This window comes from Rutilus rutilus, assembly GCF_951802725.1.
Source record: "Rutilus rutilus genome assembly, chromosome: 10".
In the NCBI taxonomy this organism is placed as follows: domain Eukaryota; kingdom Metazoa; phylum Chordata; class Actinopteri; order Cypriniformes; family Leuciscidae; genus Rutilus; species Rutilus rutilus.
In genome coordinates this window covers 26,597,805-26,623,271 of record NC_140215.1, presented here as the reverse complement: position 1 = coordinate 26,623,271, position 25,467 = coordinate 26,597,805, and the positions used below count along the sequence as shown (strand labels likewise).

At 36.5% G+C, this 25,467-nt stretch overlaps 1 protein-coding gene across 5 annotated transcripts in view; it reads right to left on the bottom strand.

Moving 5' to 3' along the window:
* The window catches only part of myo16 (myosin XVI), a 227,586-nt gene that overhangs the window by 115,723 nt on the left and 86,396 nt on the right, over positions 1-25,467 (bottom strand). For all 5 annotated transcript variants that reach the window (XM_084421067.1, XM_084421065.1, XM_084421066.1 and 2 more), the window contains exons 5-8: positions 12,636-12,744; positions 9,000-9,124; positions 8,727-8,852; positions 4,303-4,378 (exon numbers count right to left, since the gene is read on the bottom strand). In XM_084421067.1, coding sequence (XP_084277193.1) covers positions 4,303-4,378; positions 8,727-8,852; positions 9,000-9,124; positions 12,636-12,744 — 436 coding nt within the window. The remainder of the gene's footprint in view (positions 1-4,302; positions 4,379-8,726; positions 8,853-8,999; positions 9,125-12,635; positions 12,745-25,467) is intronic.

The following is a 25,467-nucleotide window of genomic DNA, read 5'->3' as shown; positions in this document are numbered from 1 at the left end:
AATCTGACAATTATTAGTGACTAAAGATGGCATTTATTATGTCATTTTGAGCCATGATTTCCCCTGGGATCCAATCAATGTTCTCCCTCATTCCCTCTGTATATCTCACCCCCTGCTGTCTCTCGCATGGATCTGACCGTTTTTGTGACGGGCATTGAGCCCTGCTGCAGATTGATCCATCTGTGCTCTGATTGGGGGGGGGGGGGGCGGAGAGACAGATAATCCTTCCCTCCTAAAAGAAACCCTAAGAGAGGATAAGGGACCAGCCTTTTGTCTTTCTCAAGAGAAATAGAGTGACACCCAAAAGAACAATCCTCCAATCGCACACATTCTCTCAGAAAGTCAGATATATACCACTGCTCTCTAAAGAGACTTTAAGTGAAAAGAAAGGATTCACTTTGGCTCTGCGTTTCATCCCAGACATCCTTGAGTTAAGCCGGGGTCTTAGAATGAGCTATTGATTAGAGTCTGAGATGCGGAGCGCTGGGGAAAGACTGATCTAAGGAGACTGATCTAACACCTTGCTGGAGGTTTAGGACGAGGCGCACGAGTCTCTGTCTTGCAAGCCAAGCAGCACACTGAAAGAGTGAGATCAAGTTTGTTGTTTTCCAGTAAAAAAATAAATAACTCTAAACATCCTCAAGATACTTGAAGCAAAATTGCGTAAGATACTAAGACTTTTAAGGGAAACGTGCTTCTTGCAATACGTTTATTTTTCTTATCCCATTGGCAAATTATTTTATTCTTGCTAACATATTTTTTTTTCCTCTGAGGTTCCTCAAAACAAAAATAAACAAATAAAAAATATTTTCTAATAAGTGAAGTACAGTGCTGTATTTAATTTCACAAGCAAACAGGGTTATTGCATAGTAGTCCTAAAGGCATACTAATAAGAAAACAGCACATTTAAAAGGTTGTCAAGTCTGCGTATCAAAAATACCCCAATGACCATATCTAAGATATCAAATTTGCCAATTCCATACATAAAATCATATTTTACAGTCACTTATACTAAGTGAAAACCACTATCATAGTGATCATAAACAGCTTAAAGGATCCCTAACAATGGCCACCCTTCACAAAACTCAACATCTAGCACAGTGTTATCATTGGAAGAATATAAAATATTTCAAATGCAACCATTTGTCAAAAATAATTTATGCAACAAGTCAAACCTTCATCCCATGGTGGGAAAAATCAATTCACGACAAGTTTAAAAGTATTCCAATTCTGCGGGAAAACCACAGACTTGGCAACCAAAATGGCCATATAAATACTTTTAGACTATTTTGTGCAAAAAACTCAGACCAAATTACCAAAAAATACCAAAAGTTTCTGTACCAATATGTAAACGACCTCTCTAAATGATCAATCGTAAGATTGAGTCTTCGCACATGAAGCTTGCACTGCAGTTCAAACAGTAAACTGTACAAAATGTTTGCCTTTTTTTTTAATAAACATTTACAAATGTTTTTTTGTATTTTTCAGAAGACGACTGTAAAAATGCTACAGTAAAAACCAGTAAATAGTTTAACATCACATTATATGTAATTTATACTGACAAAAGTATGTTTTTGCTTTGATTTGTTGAAAAAAAGCAAAAAGGACAATCCCAGAAGTCCCTGCATTTCATTTTCAGTTAATTAATTAATTAATTAATTAATTTAATTAATGTTTACAGCATTATTTTAGTGTTGTGTGTTACCCTGATGGGGTTTTGTGGTTGTTATGACCATGTGCACCATCTGTATGCGAGTATTTGTCGTGTTTTATGGACAGGCAACTTACAATGAACTCATATCCATCGTGGGGCTTTTTTTATTTTACCACCTGTATTATCAATACATTTTAAATTAAAATAGTAGATTGGTAGTTAATTGATGTATTAACATTACATCAATGACATAATATGGTTAATTATAAGTTGTAAAATATACAGGCACCAATATTCCATCTCGTAATACCTGTAACATTGTCACCATATTTCTATGATGAATGTCTGCCAACCACAGCTGCCAGATTTGTACCATATATGTATGTGTGTGTATGTGTATGTGTATGTGTATGTGTATATATATATATATATATATATATATACACACACACACATACACATACACACACATACATATATGGTACAAATCTGGCAGCTGTGGTTGGCAGACATTCATATACACATGTGTGTGTGTGTGTGTGTGTGTGTGTGTGTGTGTATGTATGTATGTATGTATGTATGTATGTATGTATGTATGCATATATATTTTTATTTATTTATTTATTTTTTTACAGTGAGCATATCCCTAGCAATGCCAAGATCAAGGGTTTGACTACCAGGTTACTGGGGAAAAAATGTACAGTAACCGTAAAATGTGAAATAAGTATCAATCAATGTAACTCGACGCCAAGTGAAATCAATTTTGATATGTAAACATAGACAGTGATTTAACATGACAAAAACACCATGTTGTTTCTCAATAACCTGTTTTTGCAGGCAAGTTTTCATAAATGATCTGTGTGGATTGGAGAGGGAACTTTGAAGTGTGATTGTTACAATACATCTAACTGGTTTGATTTAAAAAAAAAATCTTGTTTTTAATTATATTTCCCTTTGAAACTCTTGGTTTAAATGAGTCGTGACAGTAGTTGTGATATTAAGCATCCTGAGCCACAGGCTAGGGGAAGCAGTTTCACAGACATCAGCAGAGTAGCGGACAGAACTGAGTGAATCTACCCAGCTATGAATTATGCACACCCAAGAAAGCTCTAGAGAGGAAGAGCAAGTGTGTAACAAATCCCTGACAACTCTGGTTTCTGTGTGAAAATCATAGAAACTTACTACATACACAGTAATATCTGGTAGATTTAATATCCACATACTATGGATGGGGCAATAGGAAAAATATTCATATTATATATTAAATGTATCTCAACATTTATATACACTTTAGCTCTGGAATTATTTAAAGGGAATGAACTGTAAGAACTAAGACAGAAAAAAAAATAAGCAAGACATATAAGACACTTCTTTTAAGATATAAGGTGTGGTAACACTATCGCTCAAATGTTTTGGCATCAGCATTTTTTTTTATTTTTTTTTATTATTATTCATCAGGGACACATTAAATTGATCAAAGGTGACAGTAAAGTCATGTATAATGTTACATAAGATGTCTTGATTGCCGATACTTGGTTGAAAATGTATAAGAAATGTTTCTTGATTTCTGAAGGATCATGTGACACTGAAGACTGTTGTAAATTCAGCTTTACCATTACAGGAATGAAGTGCATTTAAAAAAGGATTCAAATAGAAAACTTATATATAAAATATTATTCTTATATATGTGTGTGTGTGTATGAAGAGTTCAGATGCAAAAGCCTCTAAGTGCCATCTGAAATTTTCTTCTAGAATGGTCATTTTTATCAAGCTCGTATATTTAAGTTCAGTAATTTCACTTAAATGACAATTCATAGGTAATTTTCATTGCCATTTAAGTGAAATTACTGAATTATATAGTTATTAATTACTAATTATATACATTACTCCAGTCTTCAGTGTCACATGATCCTTCAGAAATTATTCTGATTTGCTGCTGAAGAAACATTTCATTTTATTGTTAATGTTAAAATCAGTTATGCAGATTGATTTTTTTTTTTGGAAACTTTTTTTTAGGTTTTCATTGATGAAAAAAAAAAAAAAAAAAAATAAAAAAAATCAATCAAAAGAAAAGCATTTATTTGAAATTAAAAATGCCTCCGTCACTTTTGATAAAGTTATCATTGGATACTTGATGAATAAAAGTAATCATTTGTAAAAAAAAAAGAAAGAAAAAAAGAAAAGAAATCTTGCTGACCCCAAACTAGGTGAACAATCTAAAAGCAGCAATCTTAAATCTTACCCAAAAAAAAGAAAAAAAAAAAAGGAAAAAAGATCAATTACAATTTGCTTAAGAAAAATGAAGCTCATATTAGGACCTTGCTTGCATTATTAACATAACTATAGCACATTTTCTCCCCAATTCTCATGAAAATTATGCAAAAAATTTAATTCTCATGATTGTAACATGAACGTATAATAACAGCCTTATATTAATTTTGTATTACAGTAATTGTTGACTTGTACACTTAAAAATATTATAATAGTTGAATAATAATTTAATAATAATTATGTTCTACAGACAGACACCTTCCAGCAATGAGAATTTGAATGGAAAAGGATGTAATCTATACCAAGCTCCCCCTAGATATCAACATCAGTGACTGAGAACTTTGCATTGGTCGACCACATTGAATGTGTCTTTGTACCTGAGGGCTTGTCCTGGTTGCAGTTCAGTAGAGTTGGATCTGCTTTGTGCTTCAACAGCTGGCTCACAATGTGAGTCTGTAGGGATACAAACACACATCCATGACTTGAGAGGAACTCAAAGAGAATACTGAAATATGTAGGTCACATCTTAAAGACGGCTGCATCCATCAGCGCTGCTCCTGTCTCCAGTGCCAAACATATGCTAACATCTCACATTCACACCCTCAGCAGTGTGTTCATTAGCTACTGCCTGCACACAGATATACAGACATATTTATCGAAATCGGTTTACTTGTCTTTTTAATTCTGTTACTGTGCTATTGCTTGCTTTACACACACACACACACACACACACACACACATACTGTTCCAGGCACCATCTCATAGTATTTCAGACTCAACATTGAAGTCATGCTGCAAAATTGTGTGAAACTGTGTGTGTGCATACACTGTATGATGTAGCATGTTTGATGCATTATGTATGCACGTGACCAGCTTTGGGGATAAATACAACAGAATAACTTGCAAGATGGCTGGTGACTTCATTCGAAATGAACCCTCATTCTTCCCACGGGTCATTGAAAATGTTAAAAATTGGGTGTTCATCAGAGGAGTCCAAGGACTTTTGTCGCACTTGAACCACAAAAAAAAAAAAAAAAGATGGATTCGAGGAGTTTTGCGGTAAAAAAAGAAAAGAAAAAAAAAGTAGCAAATCATTCCCTCGCGGGTCCCCCCCATAGTAATGAATGGAATGCGAGGAATGCTTCAGTAAACATAGAAAACCCTAAAAATGATTCAAATTAAAAAAAAATTAAACTTTCCCAAAATATTATTTTATAAAATGTCTACATGTGTATCTGAATGCATACTGAAGAGAAACTGACTTTAGGACCCAGCGGAACAGCACATTTGCTCCAAATAGAGTTATAAGGCCATCTAATTTCCACAAGAGGTCGGCAAAGACACCCAATGTAAGATGTTTTGAATTAAAAGGGTTATGCATGAAATTGGAATGTGCATAAATGATTAAATTACCATGTATTATTTATTGCTCAAATCTAGTAATAAAAAAAATATATATTATCAAAATGAAATAAAATAAGCTTTCTGAAAAAAAAGAAAGAAAAAAAAACCTGTGAGGGAAAGATGTATTACAAAGTGCAAGGGAAGGATTAGGGAATATTACAAGTAAAATCAAAATTGACATTGTAATTTTCCATCTAGTGATGAGGCTACAAAAGGGCCAGAAGAGCCAAAGGGTCCACCCAATCAAATGAGGCCAAAAAAAAAAAAAAATGTTTTGTGGGAATTTAGAAATTAGTTATAATCTATAAAGCTGTCTACACTAAACAACAAATCTCGTTTACATAATGTCTACACTTTATGACGAGAATATTTGCGAGCATGCAGACCTCAGAACTGAATAAAAACTGAGTGGATTAATTGAACGCCTCTGATTGGCCACTGCGTTCAAGAAATCAACAGATATGTTTGTGAGTGGCTACACTGCTCAAAGCTGCAAAAACATGTTGTAAATAAAAACCGTTGACGCTCTCCAAAATGCAAATACGTATACAATATGCTATTATTACAGACCAGCAGTTATGGGCAGATTTTCCCTATAAAAGCAAACAGAAGTAGACAGTGGTTTGAGTGAGAAGATCCCAGGCTAGACTCAAGTCCATGGCCAGCCTTACACATGCTCCGCCTAGGATTATTTATATCCGTTTCTTGTTCTTATTCTGTTATTTGGTTATTTTATTTATGAATGGATTTTGTTGTTTTCGTGAAACTGTTGGCCTACAGTGATTCCACCCAGTTTACAATGTTCTCCATTGTTTACTGCATGTACAGATATGTGTTTCCAGCTGTTAAGTTGGTGAATGATGATGCTCAAACTGAACAAACTCTGCAGCATGGCAGTTCTGCTGAGTCACACAACCATCTGCAGTGCTAATGACTCAATGTTTCTGTGTGTGTGTGTGTGTGTGTGTGTGTGTGTGTGTGTGTGAGAGAGAGAGACAGAGTGAGAGACTCTGGCCACATCCATAATTCATTGCAGCTGGGCAGAGACAACATCTCACAACAATGTGTGTTTTCAGGTATACCTACGTTATGGGTATGTAATGTCCCCACAAAGATGCAATATCCCAAATTTTTTGGTCCCTGTTAAGAAATGTACTAACCAAAAACCTTAAACTCACAAAAGAAACAGAGTGAGGAAAGAGGAAAAAGGAAATCAGAAATATGTGTATGTAGGCAAGAATGTCCTGAGGGACAAAAAGAACAAAGGAGAAGAAAGAAATTTCTCTTCATCAGCAACCTGAAAGATTATGAAATATTTGACCATGTCAGCAGGTTTGTCCTTTCCTCCAGAAATCAATCTCCAAACACTGTTATTTCAGTCATATATAACACGTTAGTTCTTGCATGTGATCCTCAAAGCTCGAGTCCATCTGGCTGGGAATTGGTAAGATCAATGCAATGTTGAAGTCTCATTAATCAGGAACAGGAAGGGAGGGTGATATAATGAACTGTATACAGTCTACGATAACTCTAATATCAATACATTCTACAGACCGTGAACAGCAGTGATCTGACATCACGGCTAAACACAAGAAAGTACAGGGAATATTGCACATTATATATATATATATATATATATTAAATTAAAGCATTTGTTTGTGTACCAATGTAAAATGAATGTAATATGTATTTAATTTTTGTATATATTTAAAGGAATAATTACTAAAAAAGAGACAGTTTGGCATGTAAATGCATACCTAAAATAACTAAAGAAAATAAAATATATTAATTTTAGTGCTGGGCAATGATTAATCACATCCAAAATAAAAGTTTGTGTTTACATAATATATGTGTGTGTACACTGTGTGTGTGTGTGTGTATATATATATATATATATATATATATATATATATATATATATATATATATATATATATATATATATATATATATATACACTGTTATATATATATATATACTGTTATTACTATGGTAAGTTCATCTAACATGTAACAAGGACACTGTAAAATAAAGTGTTACCAAAAAAAATAATAATAATAATAAAAAACAATATATATATATATATATATATATATATATATATATATATATATATATATATATATATATATGATGTGCTTAATCGTAATTAATCATTGCCCAGCACTAAATTGCAATACAAATGAATAAACAAATGTATATAATTTATATATATATATTTTTTTTGGTAACACTTTATTTTACAGTGTCCTTGTTACATGTTAGATGAACTTACCATATTAATAACAGTAAATTATGCATAATTACATGCAACTAACCCTCAACCAAACCCTAATGTTAATTTTGATTTAGTAAGTTATAGTCTTTTGACTAAATTCCCATTTAGTTTTAGTCATATTTTAGTCATCAGAATTGTTTTAGTTTTAGTCGAGTTTTAGTCGATGAAATACAACAAGATTTTAGTCGACTAAATCTACAGTATATTTAGTCGACTAAAATCTAATGGGTTTAGTTAAATTGTAATGCATTCATTTAGAATTTCTCTAAAATTGCCAAACCCATTATATACGATATACTATATTACCATATATACTATATAGAAAACATCTATTAACCTGTTAATATGAATGATTTTAATGTTGGAACATGCAATACAGACACAGATTTAACTGTTGTGACATAAAAAAATAAAAAAATAAAAAATCTTAAAATTAAATAAAAACCACTTTTCCTAAAGAAGAACACGGTCTTTTCAATGAATGTGCATTCTTTATAACAACTTGCATAAATCATTCTTTACTTTTTCAAGCAGACATATTTATTTATATAAATTAAATATAATTAATCATTATTAAAGAGCAGTGAATGGTTTTCTCTTTTTTTTGTTGATTAATATTAAGTGCACAGACGGCATTAGGTTTATTACGCACTGTCATTGTATACATTATATTAAATATATTATATTAATTTGTAGTGCTATCCAAATGAATAAACAAAAGACTAAATTAAATGTTAAAAATAAATAAATTATTTGTTTATTTGTTTAGCACTACAAATTAAGGCAATATGTTTTTTTTTTTTTTATGTAAATATTTAATTAAAGAAAGAATTACAGCAGGAGACAGTTTGGCATGTACATACAAAAGAAAATAAGCATTATATTAATTTGTAGTAATATAATAATAAATAATTGTAAAGTAAAAAAAGTAAAGTAAAATGAAATAAAATAAAAATGAATTACTGCAAGAGATAGTTTGGCATGTAGATACATTCCTAAAATAAATAAAAATAAATAAACAAGCCCTTGCAAAGCCGTGGTTTAGGCTTTTTGATTGGACAATGTGATTTCAATAAATGAATGTCCATAAGAAAATGAGTGCCATGTTATGATATGTACCTGCCCATATTTGGCAGCCAGATGTAAGGGTGTCCAGTAGCTGTTGTCAAACACCTGCACATCTGCACCGTTCTCCAGCAGCACTGACACCACCTCCTTATAACCACTGGCACTGGCAATGTGTAGCTGTAAACACAACATACAAACACAAGCATTTAACAGGTCATGTTTCATTTGGCCAAAAGCCTTCCCATTCAAAAATCACCATCTGTACACATTACGTTTAGAGATCAGTGAACCGTTACATATTTTGGGATTCATGTATTTTCTCACCAGCGTGATCTCGTCATCATTTTGTTGATTGACGCTGCCCCCGCTGCTGACCAGCTGCCTCACGTCAGACATCATGGTGGATGAGCGCTGGGTCTTCATCTGGTGCATAGAGCTCGTGTCCACTCCTAACATACACACAGACATGTGTCAAAGTGAGAAAGGACATCAGGACAGATGTCATATGACAGCAGTGTATGGGATCAGACAGGATGGGATATCTCTCTCCGTCCTCATGTGTCAACTGGAGGATATATTCTTTAGTTTCACATGTCTGAGGTAACAAATAATCTTCACTTGCAAATGGTGCTCTATGGCCACGTTCACACAGCAACAGAATACGGTTGTCTGTTCTGTATCTAAAGAATAAGCACTAGTACCTAAAGAATAAGAACTAGTGCCTAAAGAGTAAGCATTAGTACCTAAATAATAAGCACTAGTACCTAAAGAATAAGAACTAGTATCTAAATGATAAGCAAGATCTGGGGCGGAGAGGAAGAATAAGCTTTATATTTCTTTATCTTTAAGATCTTCTTTAAGATCTTAAAGATAAGATCTTAAGATCTTAAAGATCTTCTTTAAGATATTCTTTTCTTTAGCTTTAAGATCTTTATATTTCTTTAATACCTATTATTTAGGTATTCCAGTACCTAAAGAATAAGCACCAGTACCTAAAGAATAAGTACTAGTACCTAAAGAGTAAGCACTAGTACCTAAAGAGTAAGCACTAGTACCTAAAGAATAAGGTGAAGTAAATGTCAGAGATGCTTTGCCACAAGCTGCAACTGTAGGAACTACACTAACTATGGTGATGCATATCTTCTTCCGAGATGGTATTCCTTGGGACCATCTACGTTGTTGGAACCCTTCCGCATCGTCAGCAGGGATCTCAGGGTCTCAGGTGTTTCGCTCCTTAACCTGAACACCTCGCCTGAGTGGGGCAGCGAAGACTGACTAGCTTTCACCTGCAGAAGGGTTCCAACTGTGGGCTCTCTTCAGCCACAGCCATCTTGAGCTGGACTCGGCTGCTGCAGCTATGTCCCTGGTGGCTTTCTTTAGACTGTTTAGACTGGAGGAAGTAGCGCACCAATTTTGCTGGGAACCCGCGGCAGCCGACTTCAGTGGGGTGGCTGGTTGCATGCCACCCCTTTAAAACAGCTTTGTCGACCAGGACTTTGTACTTGGCTTTTTTCAGTTTGTGGGACGTGGCCTCTCCTCCCAGGGCACCGTGAGCTTAGCAACTATGATCATTTTCGTGCTCCTGGATAGCAGGACCATATCTGGTCGGAGGGAGGTCACTACCACATCCTGTGGGAAGACAAGCTTCCTCTTCAGGTCCACTCTCAACTCCCAGTCGGAGGCTCGTTGCAAGATAGAGGGTGGGTTCTTGGCCTCTGTGTCAGTCTTATGAGCCTTGTCTCCTTCCCTCACGAAAGTTATGGCTTCGGGTGGATGGGCCTGATTGTTGTTGGCTTTGACTCGCTGCTGTTCCACCCACTTGGCAATTTCCGTGAGGACCTTATCGTGCCTCCATCTGTAACGCCCTTCTGCCAATGCCTTTGGACAACCGGTCAGGATGTGGTTCAGTGTACAGGAGGCTGCTCCACATTGGTTGCAAGATGGGTCTTCCTCTCCGCCCCAGATCTTTATATTTCTTGGTGTTGGCAGCAGGTCAGTCACCGAGCGCAGGAGAAAGCTCAACTTCCCTTGGTCGGTCTGCCACAGTTCCTTTCACGACAGCAGTCGCTCCTGTGCCTGGTCCCACTGCGTCCATCGACCCTAAGAGGCAAGTCTGATCGCTTTCACCTGTTACCTAAAGAGTAAGCACTAGTACCTAAAGAGTAAGCACTAGTACCTAAAGAGTAAGCACTAGTACCTAAAGAATAAGCACTAGTACCTAAAGAGTAAGCACTAGTACCTACAGAGTAAGCACTAGTACCTACAGAGTAAGCACTAGTACCTAAAGAATAAGCACTAGTACCTACAGAGTAAGCACTAGTACCTAAATAATAAACACTAGTACCTAAATAATAAACACTAGTACCTAAATAATAAGCACTAGTACCCAAAGAATAAGCACTAGTAGCGAATGAATAAGTACTAGTACCTAATGGAATATATAATAGTATCTAAAAACTACATACTAGTAGCATGAAAATAGATACTAGTATGTTTTAAGGATTAATTGTTAAAAAGGCTTGCCATAGTCTGTCACGTAATACAGCGCCAGAGCTGTACTCAAACCAGTCACTGTTCTCCACCAGACCTGCTGAGTTTTGAGTTCTACACTTGAGTCAAATGCTCTGCTCTCCATAAAAGCTGCTGTCAGTTAATAAAAACTTGACGGATGAACTCGTGGCCCGATTGAACTCATGTCATGTCAAAAGTGAAATGACTTTTCAGTTTTATGGACGTCGGCATCTTTGATATTCCTTTGGTCACTGTCGTTATGATTACTGGTAGAGAATACAGGCTTGACTTCCATTGCACGTTCATAGCAAAACGCTACTGTAAGTTTCTGTTTGAACCGGACATTACGAGACTCACACTGTATGTAAAATGCAGTTGTCAAAAATGTGGTTGTCCCAAAAACTGACAGTGTGAAGTAGCCTATTAGACAAAGTATAAGATCAGCAGTAACTGAAGATGAAAGTTGTCTGTAGAAGGCCATCCTGAGAGTCTTGACTGATAAATGTAATGATAAATGAGATCTCTGACAGCAGCCGAGAAACGGGTGTCTGTTTCTCTGGCTCTCACTGAGTGATTTGCAAGCTGAAGTAACTCTTACTACACCCACTGTGTGAGCTGACAGAATAGATGACTGTTAACTTACAACATGGCTGAGCCGTATGACGGTATATATGATTGAAAAACACTGTATTAAAATATCTGTATCCTATAATATAACCAATGCATGCATAAAGGAGAGAAGGAAAAGAAACAGAGCAAACAATTTAATCTCTAAATGAATCATTTATTGTTGTTTTCTACAACTAGTCCAGAGTTACATCAGGAATGTTCTGAATTCACAGTTTTTTATTAATTTAATTTAAATTTAATTTCTTAAAAGAGAAAACAGATGAAAATAAATTAAGTACACAAAGGATTATTTATTTTATTTTATATTGTTAAATAACTTAATATGTTTTTCAGCAAGAATACATTAAACTGATCAAAAGTGACAGTAAAATATTGACATTTTAAATAAATTATTTCTTTTGAACTTTTTATTCAATGAATCCTTAGGAAAAAAGTATTGTACTTTCCACAAAAATATTAAGCAGCACAAATGTTTTCAATATTGATAATAATAATAAATGTATTTTGTGCATCAAATCATCCTATTAGAATGATTTCTGAAGGATCATGAGACACTAAACTGACTGGAGTAATGATGCTGAAAATTCAGCAATGTAATAAATAACTGTTTTCAGAATATTACTGTATCTACTGTACTTTTGAATCATATGTTCACCAAGGCTGCATTTAAGAGACTTATTTTAAAAACATATTACCGACGTTTGAACGCTAGTCTGCATTTATGTTCATATATGTTCACCAATCACCAACTCCTAGTTATGCATGTATGTAGTCATAAAAAACTGGTAAATTAGGAACTAAATGAATAAATGACCCTACCATTCTCCTCCAGGTGTCTGATGAGGATGTAGCTGGTTTCCGTCCCCTCAGTGGCGTAGTCAAGTGGAATGTTCCCGTTCACATCCTGCAGGAGCACGTTGACTCCAGTCTTCAGAAGAGGTGTGATGGAGAAGGGGAGGGGGAGGGGGAGATGGCAGTCAGATAAAGCAAAACAAGACATAAACAAATTGAGTCCCTCTCGCCCCATTCATCAGTCTGCAATCGATGATAAACTACGGCCAATTATCACACTTTCCCAGCATTCCCCAGGCACCCGAGCTCAGGGATGAGCTACATTAACAGAAAATAGAGCGTTAACTAACTCATTAAGATAGGGGCAGGTTAATAGGGTCTACGGTGCGGTGTTGAGTGTCTGGGTGGCAGGGGGTGATGTGATTTATGAGGGTCTGCTCTCTAGAGACTCCAGACAGCGATAAGACTCTTTACGAGCTGAAAGCATGACGGAGGGTTAAGGCTTTTGAGCATGTGGAATTTCTATGGATACTGTAATGGTCTGAAAATGATGCCGACGTCATCATAAACAAACAAACGAGAGCTGGGGGAAGAAAGGGGCTTCACTGTCATGAAACAAAACTATCTAATATAAAATATTGGAGTGGCTGTGGCATTTAGTCCTTGTCTGTTAGCTTTAATGTAATCTGTAAAGCTTGTATGTATAAATATATAGAAATCTAACACTTTACAGTCTCTTCTGGAAAAACCGAATAAAAACATGAATCACTCATATTACATTCAGGAGCATATATCCAATTTTTGGTCCAGTCTGTAGTTGTCCAAAGTGTAGTCCAACAACCAAGACAGAAACTTAAGGCTGTTGGTTAATATGTCTAATCCATATTTCTTGTTTCAAGTAAGGGATAATGTACATCCAGCCGGTTGTTATCTCAGAATAAACCCCGACAGGGTGATCAGGATCATGGTCTTGCATCAGCCTGAATGGGTTTATTCTGAGATAACATCCAGCTGGCTGTACATTATCCCACTTATTACATGGCTACTTGCCACATAAGTAAATAATTAGACATGAAACATTGATCTGAGTTTAAATATTTTATTAGCCATTTAAACACAAAGCTTCTGAAGAGAAAGCAGTTACTAGCAAGCTACAAGTTCAAACTAGATAAACATATAAGGAATACAGCACATACCGGTCCATACCACTCATTAGACGGCATTTCACCACATAAATATTTATGGGGATAAGAGATATTGATTTGAGATAAACTGTTTTAAAATCGTACCTGTTTGTTATCTTATAATCCAACAGTGCACAAAAAAATAGTCTCAAAATGGCAGCAGCTGCGTTTGTATGAAACAAGAGAGAGGGAGTCTGCGATACCGGATGACATAGGCCTAATTAAATAACTGTACACAAAATATTGATTTGACTGAGCTTTAATATTTTATTAGCTCACCAAACGCAAAGCTTCCAAAAAAAAAAAAAAAAAAAACGTTCCTGACGTTCCTATAGCGCCAACGTCAGTGACAGATACCCGGATGAGCCTCTGTTGTTAGTTTTTAGCGGCTGTTATCGGGGAATAACATACCACTGGACGGCGCGATTGACCAATCAAGTATTCCACAGAGCCGTGTAATAATAAGATATAAGTCAACACAGAAAAAAACCATGCTTGTCAAGCTGTTTGATGGAGTCTTTAACTATAGGTCTGTTAAATGACTTGAACATATAAATACAAGTGCCACTGAGAGAGAGAGAGAGAGAGAGAGAGAGAGAGAGAGAGAGAGAGAGAGAGAGAGAGAGAGAGAGAGAGAGAGAGAGAGAGAGAGAGAGAGAGAGAGAGAGAGAGAGAGAGAGAGAGAGAGAGAGAGAGAGAGAGAGAGAGAGAGAGAGAGAGAGAGAGAGAGAGAGAGAGAGAGAGATGAGGAGGATGGCATGACATTTAAAATACAAAACTAAACTTCAGTAGATTTACAACTCTCTCTCATAATGGCCTGTGTGTAATTAAAGCTGCAAATGGCACGTCTCCATCTGACTGGCTGGAGCATAAAGGCGTTGTGACAAAGATGCAGCTTATTGTCTCTTTTCCCAGCATGCCTTTCAAATCCAGCCATCAGCACATTTAGACTGGGGAGGTTGTGTCAATCACGCACTGAGGTTAGCACTAGGTTAATGAATGTATTAATTAACATTAACTATCAGCAGCTCCTTTGTCTGCATTTATGAGCTATGGCTTTTTAGGATACGCACACACACACACACACACACACACACACACACACACGTTTTCATGTTTTGTGGGGACTTTCCATAGACATGATTTCATCCCAATAATTAGTAACCACTAAACCACCCATCACAGAAAACATTCTGCATAAAAAAATAAAATAAAAAAAAACAGTTTGATTTATAAGCGGTTTTCCTCATGGGGACCAAAACATTTCCCCACATGGACAAGGATTTCAGATATTGCCATCTTTGCGGGGACATATTGTCTCAATTAATGTTGGGTTTACCAGACCAGTGAGACCACCCACCCACACACACAAAGCTCCCGAGAGCACTGACGGATCTGACATTGTGTCACAGGATTGTGTCATGACCTCTTCACTGAGATCTCACACACACTACACCACAGTCCTCCAACTCACTCGGGACGCATGAGGACATGGTGTGTGTGTGTGTGTGTGTGTGTGTGTAAGTGTTTGTATTGGTGGCGATTCATCGATCCGTCTGCCGTGGAACTGTTATTGAACATTTTGTGAATGGTTAAAGCAAGAGCATGTGTGAATTGATTAGGTGGGGTCAATGTGAAGTCTCATTGGTGGTGATGAGAATGTGTGTGTGTGTGTATGTGTGTGCACTGCCCTTCACACTGAGAGAAGAGGTGATGAAGCCATCAACATTGTGTCCTCTGATCGACAAAATGCACCCAGTCCTCTGTGGCAAACAAACACCTAATCATGTGACAACTAAACGGTTTATAAATGTGTTTTATTAAAAGGCAGTAGTGCATGAGAATAGAATAGAATAGAATAGAATAGAATAGAATAGAATAGAATAGAATAGAATAGAATAGAATAGAATAGAATAGAATAGAATAGAATAGAATAGAATAGAATAGAATAGAATAGAATAGCTCTAGTCTTCAAAATCGCATAATCCTTCAGAAATCATTTTAATATGTTGATTTGGTGCACAAGAAACATTTCTTATTCTTATAGCTGTTTAAAATAGTTGTGCTGCTTAGTGGAAACTGTTCAATGCATCTTTACTGAATGAAATAAACAAACAAACAAACAAATTAATTAATTAATTACGATACTGACCAGAATTTAGAATGGTGTATTATTAGGCTATATTACATCATTTTATACTATATACACAATTATATTATAATTACATTACATAATACAACGCATTTTTATATTTTTATTTTTATATTGTTTAATATTTATGCATTAATGCAAAACCTTGTTTTTTTTCCTGGTGCAACCATAAGAAAACCATAGTGTACTAAATGAGGAGGACATAAACTGACCTGGTCCTACAGGACTGTATTGAACACTGTTGTGTCTAGCAGCGGGATTTAATAGATTACTACTGATCCACAGCGATCATCATGGGTTAGACAGCAGGCCATAAAAAGTGAAGTGTCATACCTCTGCAGTACACGCACTTGAGGGGGTTAACAAGCGGACCTCTGGGACTCTTTCAAAATCTATTTTTTGCTATGATGGATAAAATAGTAATTAATTTACCCCAATGGAAATCCTCACTTAATATGATTTATACTGTAAGCTTTTTTTCCTCATGGACACCAATTTTTTTTTTTTTTTTTTTTTTGTCATTTTGCCCCCATAGCGTAGGGTATACCTGAACCACACACACACACCTCAGGTGTGCTTCAGAGGCCACAGTAACTGAACCTGACAGTACAGAGGAGTGCAGATAGATGAACTACAAATCATGTCAACAAAGGAGAAAGAGATGAAACATCCTCCCCGGGAAAGTAAAAAAAAAAAAAAAAAAAAAAAAAACACTGTAGACACTTTCCTCTGACTGCACCAGGAAACAAGGACAATCACGTAACGTAATTACATCTAATCTGCATGATGATGGCTGCCTGTGTCTCATTACAGGGCTTTGAGCACAGGCTTAATTGCCTTTGTTCAATTTAATCTGTTATGATAATAGGCTAATAGCAATGAAAGTGAATGAGAACGCAGTTAACTTTCGAGCAAACTTGGAAAACTTCAGAACATCTGCATGGTTCACTGGTGTGAATTCGACATCTTTTACCTTGAAATTACCTTGAAGATATCGTTTATCTTCTTGCACCACAAACAGGTGTAATTATGACCAGTCCACCTCTCACTGACCATTACAAGCAAAAAGAGCCCATTATAATTAGTGGTACTGTCTACACTGGGTGTGATGTGGCATAACGCATACGGTCGACAACAATAAACTGATGCCTTGTTCTATTACTGACATATTCATGTTTGCACTACTTCCAGCAACCATATTGACAGTTCGCTTTGACATATCCAGTGTAGACAGCCTCAAGCTATAGACAACAAACATGCCCGACGAAGACAGTGTTAGAATCAACAGGCTACTTTGTGCTACTGTAGCTTTAAGAAAATCTATATGCAAGTTAACTCCATTATGATTACAAACAAACTACATTAGTAGCCACATGTTAAATGTGACATTTACTATTGTTCGCAGGAGATAAGGAATTTCGCGCGAGGGTGAAAGATCTTCCCACGCAGATTTCGCAACCGGGAATTGGGAAACAGTTATATTTCTACTGTTCCATTAGCGCTACCTATTGACATACACTAGATTTACATAATTAATCAATCAATCTGTCTGATGTCTGTTCAGAACAACGTGAAAATCACATCAAGAGCACACCGCTCCTGAGGTCGATCATTCAGAAAGTGGACTAAATCTATATCTAACATATCTGAAAAGGAAACTGATGGAATAGGACCCATAACTGAATCCATTTTAGACTATGCATTATAAAGCCATGTCTGTTTAGTTGGAAAAGCAGCAAGGAAATTCATTTTTTCCCCCCATGACGTCAATTGAATGTAGGTTTGTTTCTTAAGAGAGTAATCCTCATAGAAATGACTAAGCAGTGAAAGCTAATGAACCCTTACCTAATGCAGTTCTTACCTAAATGAAATAACAGATGAGACTGAGATTGGCAGCCTAACAGTGCCTCCTAAATCCTGACTCTGACTAATCCCAAAAAATAGGTCGTCATGGTCTAGTTTTGGAAGCAGGATGCAGTAATATGGAGGAAGGAACGTGAGAGATGCAGAGGCAGAGGGAGAAGGAGAGAGCTAGCCTGAAGTGAGAGTGTGTGTGGGAGACCTAAAGCATTGCATATTGCACAGCAGAGATAAGAGCATTAACAGACATAACATGAGAGAAAAACTGAAATATACAACATTTGCATTATAAAAAAACGCATATTAGTCAAGGAAATGTGGTTTCAAGTTTGGGGGTGAATCAATCAAACAAACAAACAAACACACTCTCTCTCAAAAACACACTCTCTCTCTCTCTCTCTCTCTCTGATAAACAAACACACTCTCATAAACACACACACACATTCTGATAAACAAACATACACACAATCTCTCATAAACACACACACTCATAAACACACACAGTCTCTCTCTCGTAAACACGCTCTCATAAACAAACACTCATACACAGACAGACATACACTCTCATAAATGCAAACACACACATACACTCTCATAAACGCAAACACAGACACTCTCATAAACACACACTCTCATAAACGCACACACACACATTCTGATAAACAAACATACACACACACAATCTCTCTCATAAACACACACTCATAAACACTCAAACACACACACACACAGTCTCTCTCGTAAACACACTCTCATAAACGCAAACACAGACACTCATAAACACACACTCTCATAAACACACACATTCTGATAAACAAACACACACACACACACACACACACACACACACACACACACACACACAATCTCTCTCATAAACACACACACTCATAAACACACATTCTCTCAAACACAGTCTCTCTCTCTCGTAAAACACGCTCTCATAAACACAAACACTCATACACAGACAGACACACACTCTCATAAACGCAAACACACACATACTCTCTCATAAACGCAAACACAGACACTCTCTCATAAACGCAAACACACACACACACACACACAAATAATTAAATAAATTAGAATTAATTAGAATGAAAACAAACCATATTTTAGGGCCATTAAGATTTACTGCACTGTGAAATTGTTTTTAGAGGAGTGCATACACAATTTAGGAGTGCAAAATTGTAAACCATTCCTACTTGGTGGCATCTGTATTTTAGTTATTTATGCCGATAAATAAATAAATAAATAAATAAATAAATAAACATGTTATATAAGTGTTGAATAAGTCAACTTTAACTGTAAACAAACTGATTGTGTTAAGTACTCCAAGTAAATGAATACAAACTCGAAAACAAACTTGCAGTGTAAGTGTTAAAAGTCTGTAAATAATATGTTTGTGTAATTGTACAACGGTTAATGCGCATTATGCATCATGAACAAAATGAAAAACATTTATTAATCTAGGTTAATGATCATTTATACTATTTTTGGCGTCAATTCACGTTAGTTCATAATACATTATCAAATGTATGAATTTAAATAAATTAAAATTACATTCATATATATTATTATAGGGATATTACAAATTGCTACTGAATCAAATTAAATAAATATACATTTTATTGGTAAAAATCGAAGAAAAACACTTTGAAAATATTAAATAAAATTATCACGATTCAACAAATATTCATGTTCCTAATGACAGGCTTAATTTTCTATTTTCTTTAAAGCTGCATTAAGCAGCTTTGCCGATTTCTTCGCTGTTTTCTCGCTTTTTGCTACCACCATTCAACCCAAAAACAGTCATATAACCATTCCAATGACTCCGAAGCTGTTCGGTTAAGATAAAAAAGTTACTTAGTTCACCTTTAATCTTCCAAATATTATTATTATTATTATTATTATTATTATAGATATTTAATAATATCGGCATTGACGCGGAATGGAGAAAAAACAGCAAGGCCGCTGAAAAGTGATACGGAGAAGATGGAAAATGTGTATCCATGGCAACGGAGACAACCCTTTCAACACAAGGGTGACTCACCCGCAGTTAGAGGCAGAGACAAAAAAGGTTAAAGGGGCTTGCTTGAGGAGAATCCACTCTCTCAATACCATTCACGAGCCAAACAAAGCTGCATTAATTCACAGTCATTTTGTGTAAGCCTCTGACGAACAGCTAATCAAACAATGACATGTCAGTCAGGCTTAAGGTGTCAATCAAACTTGCCTGGATACAGAAAGGAGGTGTCCTATTCAAAGCCTCCTGTGTCTTAGTACATTAGTGTTCTAGCATGTGTTTACTGAAAACTGCAGCAATTCATTTATTAATGAATCAGTAATGAATGAGTCATGAATTTGATGTTTGAGATGGCAATCACAGATGCTTCTGCTCCATTCGCCATTGTCAAACTGTAAATGTCAAGAACAGATATGGACTAAACTCAATACATTTCAACACCTGTCATAACTGAAAAAGGACGGTCAAAATGCCTACATTATTCTGTGCACTGCACATTTAGGCAAAACTAGTATTTTCACACAGCTTACTGCAGTACAAATACTGCAAAAAAAAAAAAAAAAACAGTAGTATACTACCATCCCTGTACATGATCTTGTGCTTTTCTTCTCAAAGATAAAGACTGTGTGCTTTCTTGCTGCATCAGACAGCAAAAGAGGTTTTAGTACAATGAGTGTGTGTGAAAGGTTAGTTTTAAAAAGAGGCAAGGCCATGTCCACCATTAAGGAACCTTCAGACTCACGAATGGAAAATGTCTGTGTGTGTGTGTGTGTGTGTGTGTGTGTGTGTGTGTGTGTGTGTGTGTGTGTGTGTGTGTGTGTGTGTGTGTGTGTGTGTGTGTGTGTGTGTGTGTGTGTGTGTGTGTGTGTGTGTGTGTGTGTGTGTGTGTGTGTGTGTGTGTGTAAGAAAGGATCACATCTTCATGCAGTTAATTAAGTCTTCACGTTATCTCTGCCGTACGAGAGCTCTGCACAAACTGACTTGCATACTTTTATGCAAATGAGGCCTACTTTCAGAAATATTCATTCATACAGCGCCGAGGAGTTGTTCACACACACGCGCCAAATCTGTTGTGAGTACTATCAAAGAGAATGCTTCAAAGCGCAACAGCACAGTTCACATGCAGATGCTCAAACACACTTTCTCCCACAAACACACAGAAACACACACAAAGAGGGAGATGATGTAGCTGGTTTACATTCAGAAATATTGACCTCTATTTTGCTAAATATCACACATTCCTTTATCTGTCAATTTATGACACACTGTACTGCATACAAAGACAAATGGTTAAAAATGAAGGGGCCAATCACAGAATTCTGCGCTGCTTTTACATTGTTTTTCTATGTAATTTAGTTGTATAGTCATAGAGTTGGAAATGTTTGAGTGTCGCACTCGCTGCTCACATCTTTGTAGCATCATGCGCGAGATGCGTCGTTACAATTAAAAGTTACTCCCATTACTGTAAATCTACAGTAGATTTCAGTCGACTACAACTAGACAAACAATTCGGATGACTAAAATATGACAAACTAAAAGGCATTTTGGTCAAAAGACTGACTAAACCTAAATAAAAATGTGCAGTCAAAATGAACACTGCTGGTGATTTGAAGAAACGTGGGGTTTGAGCCTATACATCAACATAATGAAGAGGTTCAGGTGGGATTAGCTCCCTCATATTAAACTGCAGATAAAGAAAAGGCTAAACATTATATTATAGATAATATTTCAGTTGTGATACAGACTGTATTATATATATATATATATATATATATCTGCGTACAATCTGGATGTTATGATTTAATGTAGCTAACAAAACTGAATGCAGGTGTTGTATAATGTAGTAGTAGTAGTAGTAGTAGTAGTAGTAGTAGTAGTAGTAGTAGTAGTAGTAGTAGTAGTAGTAGTAGTGTGTATTTTTGTCCAGTATTCCTAAAGGAGGTCTGAGATTGAAGTGAGCTGGCAGATGCACATGGATTGTTGCTTCACGCTCCAATGAAAATCAGGTCGAAAGTGGTCTGGAGTCTCACACACACACTGGAAAGTAGAGCAGGCATAGCTGGTGTCTCTGCAGCGCACATTCAGAATAACAATAACCAGATGATAGTTTTCTCAGAGAACTCGCTGTGTATTTTCCACAGATATATGAAAATCGTGATCCGTATTTTCACCTGAGGTCTAAATGCAGGAAATGTGGCTTCATGTGTGATGCGTGAGCTGGCACAGTTTCCATTCTCTCTTGATAATAATGAAATGATTCAGTCATTAATTTGAAGGATGAAGAAGCTCACTGGATGAGAAACAGCTCGTGTAGGAATCTTTATAAATGGGTTTGGATTGAAGGGGGCGAATATCTTCCCCTGGCATGTTCCTTTTTAGATTCTCTTCAGAGATAAACTCTGATTCATACTCTGTTTACACCCCCAAGGCTTCTAATTTGCGGAGGATATGCTGTTCAATGACAAATTAATGGTATAAAGGTCCCTTTTCCCACTAGAAGTCAATTTAGATCATATTAGGACTGCAGTGCATCACAGCCCTGCTGATTAAACAGCCTTTCCAACTCTCCGACAAAATCCAACAAGTTTGCTATTATTGCTGGCAGTTAATCTCATTCAAACTTTTTAGTAAGAAACAAATCTCAAACGTTATTTATAGTGATTTTAACTTACAGTACCGTACGGTTCACAGAGGGCATTTGGTGCCAAATTTGTGCCAGAAAGTTTGAGAGAAATGTCTCTCTCATCCATTCTTGATCAGTGAGATTCAAAGACATCTGACAAACGACGGTGAGATTTCCGCCAAAACACTCAGTTGGTGTAACATCCATGTCGAATCGGCCACTTTTGCAAATTAAAAACGTTTTATGCAGAAAAATAAACCGCACATTTGAGAAATATGACCCAATCATTCGTGCCCATAGCAAACAGGCTACATCTGCATGCTGTGCTGTACTGGAGGCAATAAGCAGAAAATCTTGAGCTTCTTCTCTCCACTCTAACATTTGGAGAAGAAATTCTCCTTAGGAAAGATGCTCTTTGAAGTCACAGCGCTAAAAATAACCCAGATATCCCTGTTACTTTGAGCTTTCGCTGACACGCACACAGAGAGTGAGCTTTCACTGACTGGCACAAAAGTGAAAAGAACAACAGTGACACACTTGTGTCTTAACTGTCTGTGAATTCAAGCGGGAGTCAATATTAGTGTTCTGGTTAGGGCAGCACAATATAACAAAAACACCAAAATCACAATATGGCTTGGTGTGATTATCAAATCGCAAATCCGGCTCCGCACAATCTCTGCATTTTTCTTATAACATGCAACGCAATGTGTGCCAACCATTTTACCAGATTTGTAGTGGGAAGTGTTTATGAACCTTGTTCCCAACAAAAAAAGGGCTCAATGCAGTTTCCCACCAGAATAAAAGCATGATGGATATAACATTTGAAATAAAGATGTAATTAAGACATCAATATTAGTATTGTAATTTTACTAAATATTTGCTAAGTATACACTCACCTAAAGGATTATTAGGAACACCTGTTCAATTTCTCATTAATGCAATTATCTAATCAACCAATCACATGGCAGTTGCTTCAATGCATTTAGGGGTGTGGTCCTGGTCAAGACAATCTCCTGAACTCCAAACTGAATGTCAGAATGGGAAAGAAAGGTGATTTAAGCAATTTTGAGCATGGCATGGTTGTTGGTGCCAGACGGGCCGGTCTGAGTATTTCACAATCTGCTCAGTTACTGGGATTTTCACGCACAACCATTTCTAGGGTTTACAAAGAATGGTGTGAAAAGGGAAAAACATCCAGTATGCGGCAGTCCTGTGGGCGAAAATGCCTTGTTGATGCTAGAGGTCAGAGGAGAATGGGCCGACTGATTCAAGCTGATAGAAGAGCAACTTTGACTGAAATAACCACTCGTTACAACCGAGGTATGCAGTAAAGCATTTGTGAAGCCACAACACGCACAACCTTTAGGCGGATGGGCTACAACAGCAGAAGACCCCACCGGGTACCACTCATCTCCACTACAAATAGGAAAAAGAGGCTACAATTTGCACAAGCTCACCAAAATTGGACAGTTGAAGACTGGAAAAATGTTGCCTGGTCTGATGAGTCTCGATTTCTGTTGAGACATTCAGATGGTAGAGTCAGAATTTGGCGAAAACAGAATGAGAACATGGATCCATCATGCCTTGTTACCACTGTGCAGGATGGTGGTGGTGGTGTAATGGTGTGGGGGATGTTTTCTTGGCACACTTTAGGCCCCTTAGTGCCAATTGGGCATCGTTTAAATGCCACGGCCTACCTGAGCATTGTTTCTGACCATGTCCATCCCTTTATGACCACCATGTACCCATCCTCTGATGGCTACTTCCAGCAGGATAATGCACCATGTCACAAAGCTCGAATCATTTCAAATTGGTTTCTTGAACATGACAATGTGTTCACTGTACTAAAATGGCCCCCACAGTCACCAGATCTCAACCCAATAGAGCATCTTTGGGATGTGGTGGAACGGGAGCTTCGTGCCCTGGATGTGCATCCCACAAATCTCCATCAACTGCAAGATGCTATCCTATCAATATGGGCCAACATTTCTAAAGAACGCTTTCAGCACCTTGTTGAATCAATGCCACGTAGAATTAAGGCAGTTCTGAAGGTGAAAGGGGGTCAAACACAGTATTAGTATGGTGTTCCTAATAATCCTTTAGGTGAGTGTATATCTTTTATTAAATACTTTTCAATAATATATATTTTTTATTTTAGAGTACAACAGTATTACAAAATATATCATATTTTTGTTTATTTTTATTAAAAATGAATAATATTATTATTAGAACTTGATAGTCATCAAAATTGGTAAAAAAAAAAAAAAAAAAAAAAAGAAAAGAAAAGAAAAGTGGTCTTTGAATCCTCAAGTGGAAAGACTTAATAGTTACTGAAATAGGTTTGAGTTAGTTCTTATAGCATAACCAAGTGTGAACACAAACATTTGTCAAGTTTTTCCCAAACTGTTCAGCCCTAAAGGGATGGTCTAAAAAATCCCTCCAATCATTAGAGAATTATTAATTTCTTAAAATAGCTATTTAACTTATCTGTATTTAAAAACCATATTGAGAAACAAATCAAAATTTCCTTTTCCTTGTTCTGGCGTATGAAGTTTTGGGCTCTAAATAACTTGATATTAAAATAAAAAAAATGTTCATTTTCACAATCCAATCAATTCAGAATTAATGTCACATTTCAAAAGTAAAAAGTGTTGCAAACAGTATTTCAAGAAGCCTCAAAATATAAAAAAAGAAAAATCCTTTATTTAAAAATCCTGCTCCAGAAACACTGAAGACATCCTTGTCAGTGCAAGTTAAATCACCTGTGTTTGTTTGTGATAAAGTCAGCGATCTGACATGATTGCGTGCTGGCTGAACACAGCCTGTCTAAAGACGCAGGGAAATCCTGATCCTGCCTGGATCTGTCAGCACGGTGGAGGATTACGCTCATCTGATCCGGCATGTCCAACATATGACAGAACTTTACTTGCTAGTTGGAAGCTTAGTTGGATTTCCTCCCGCAGGAGAGACGTGTATGTGCCTCTTATTTTATTTGTATTACATCCGACTGCAAC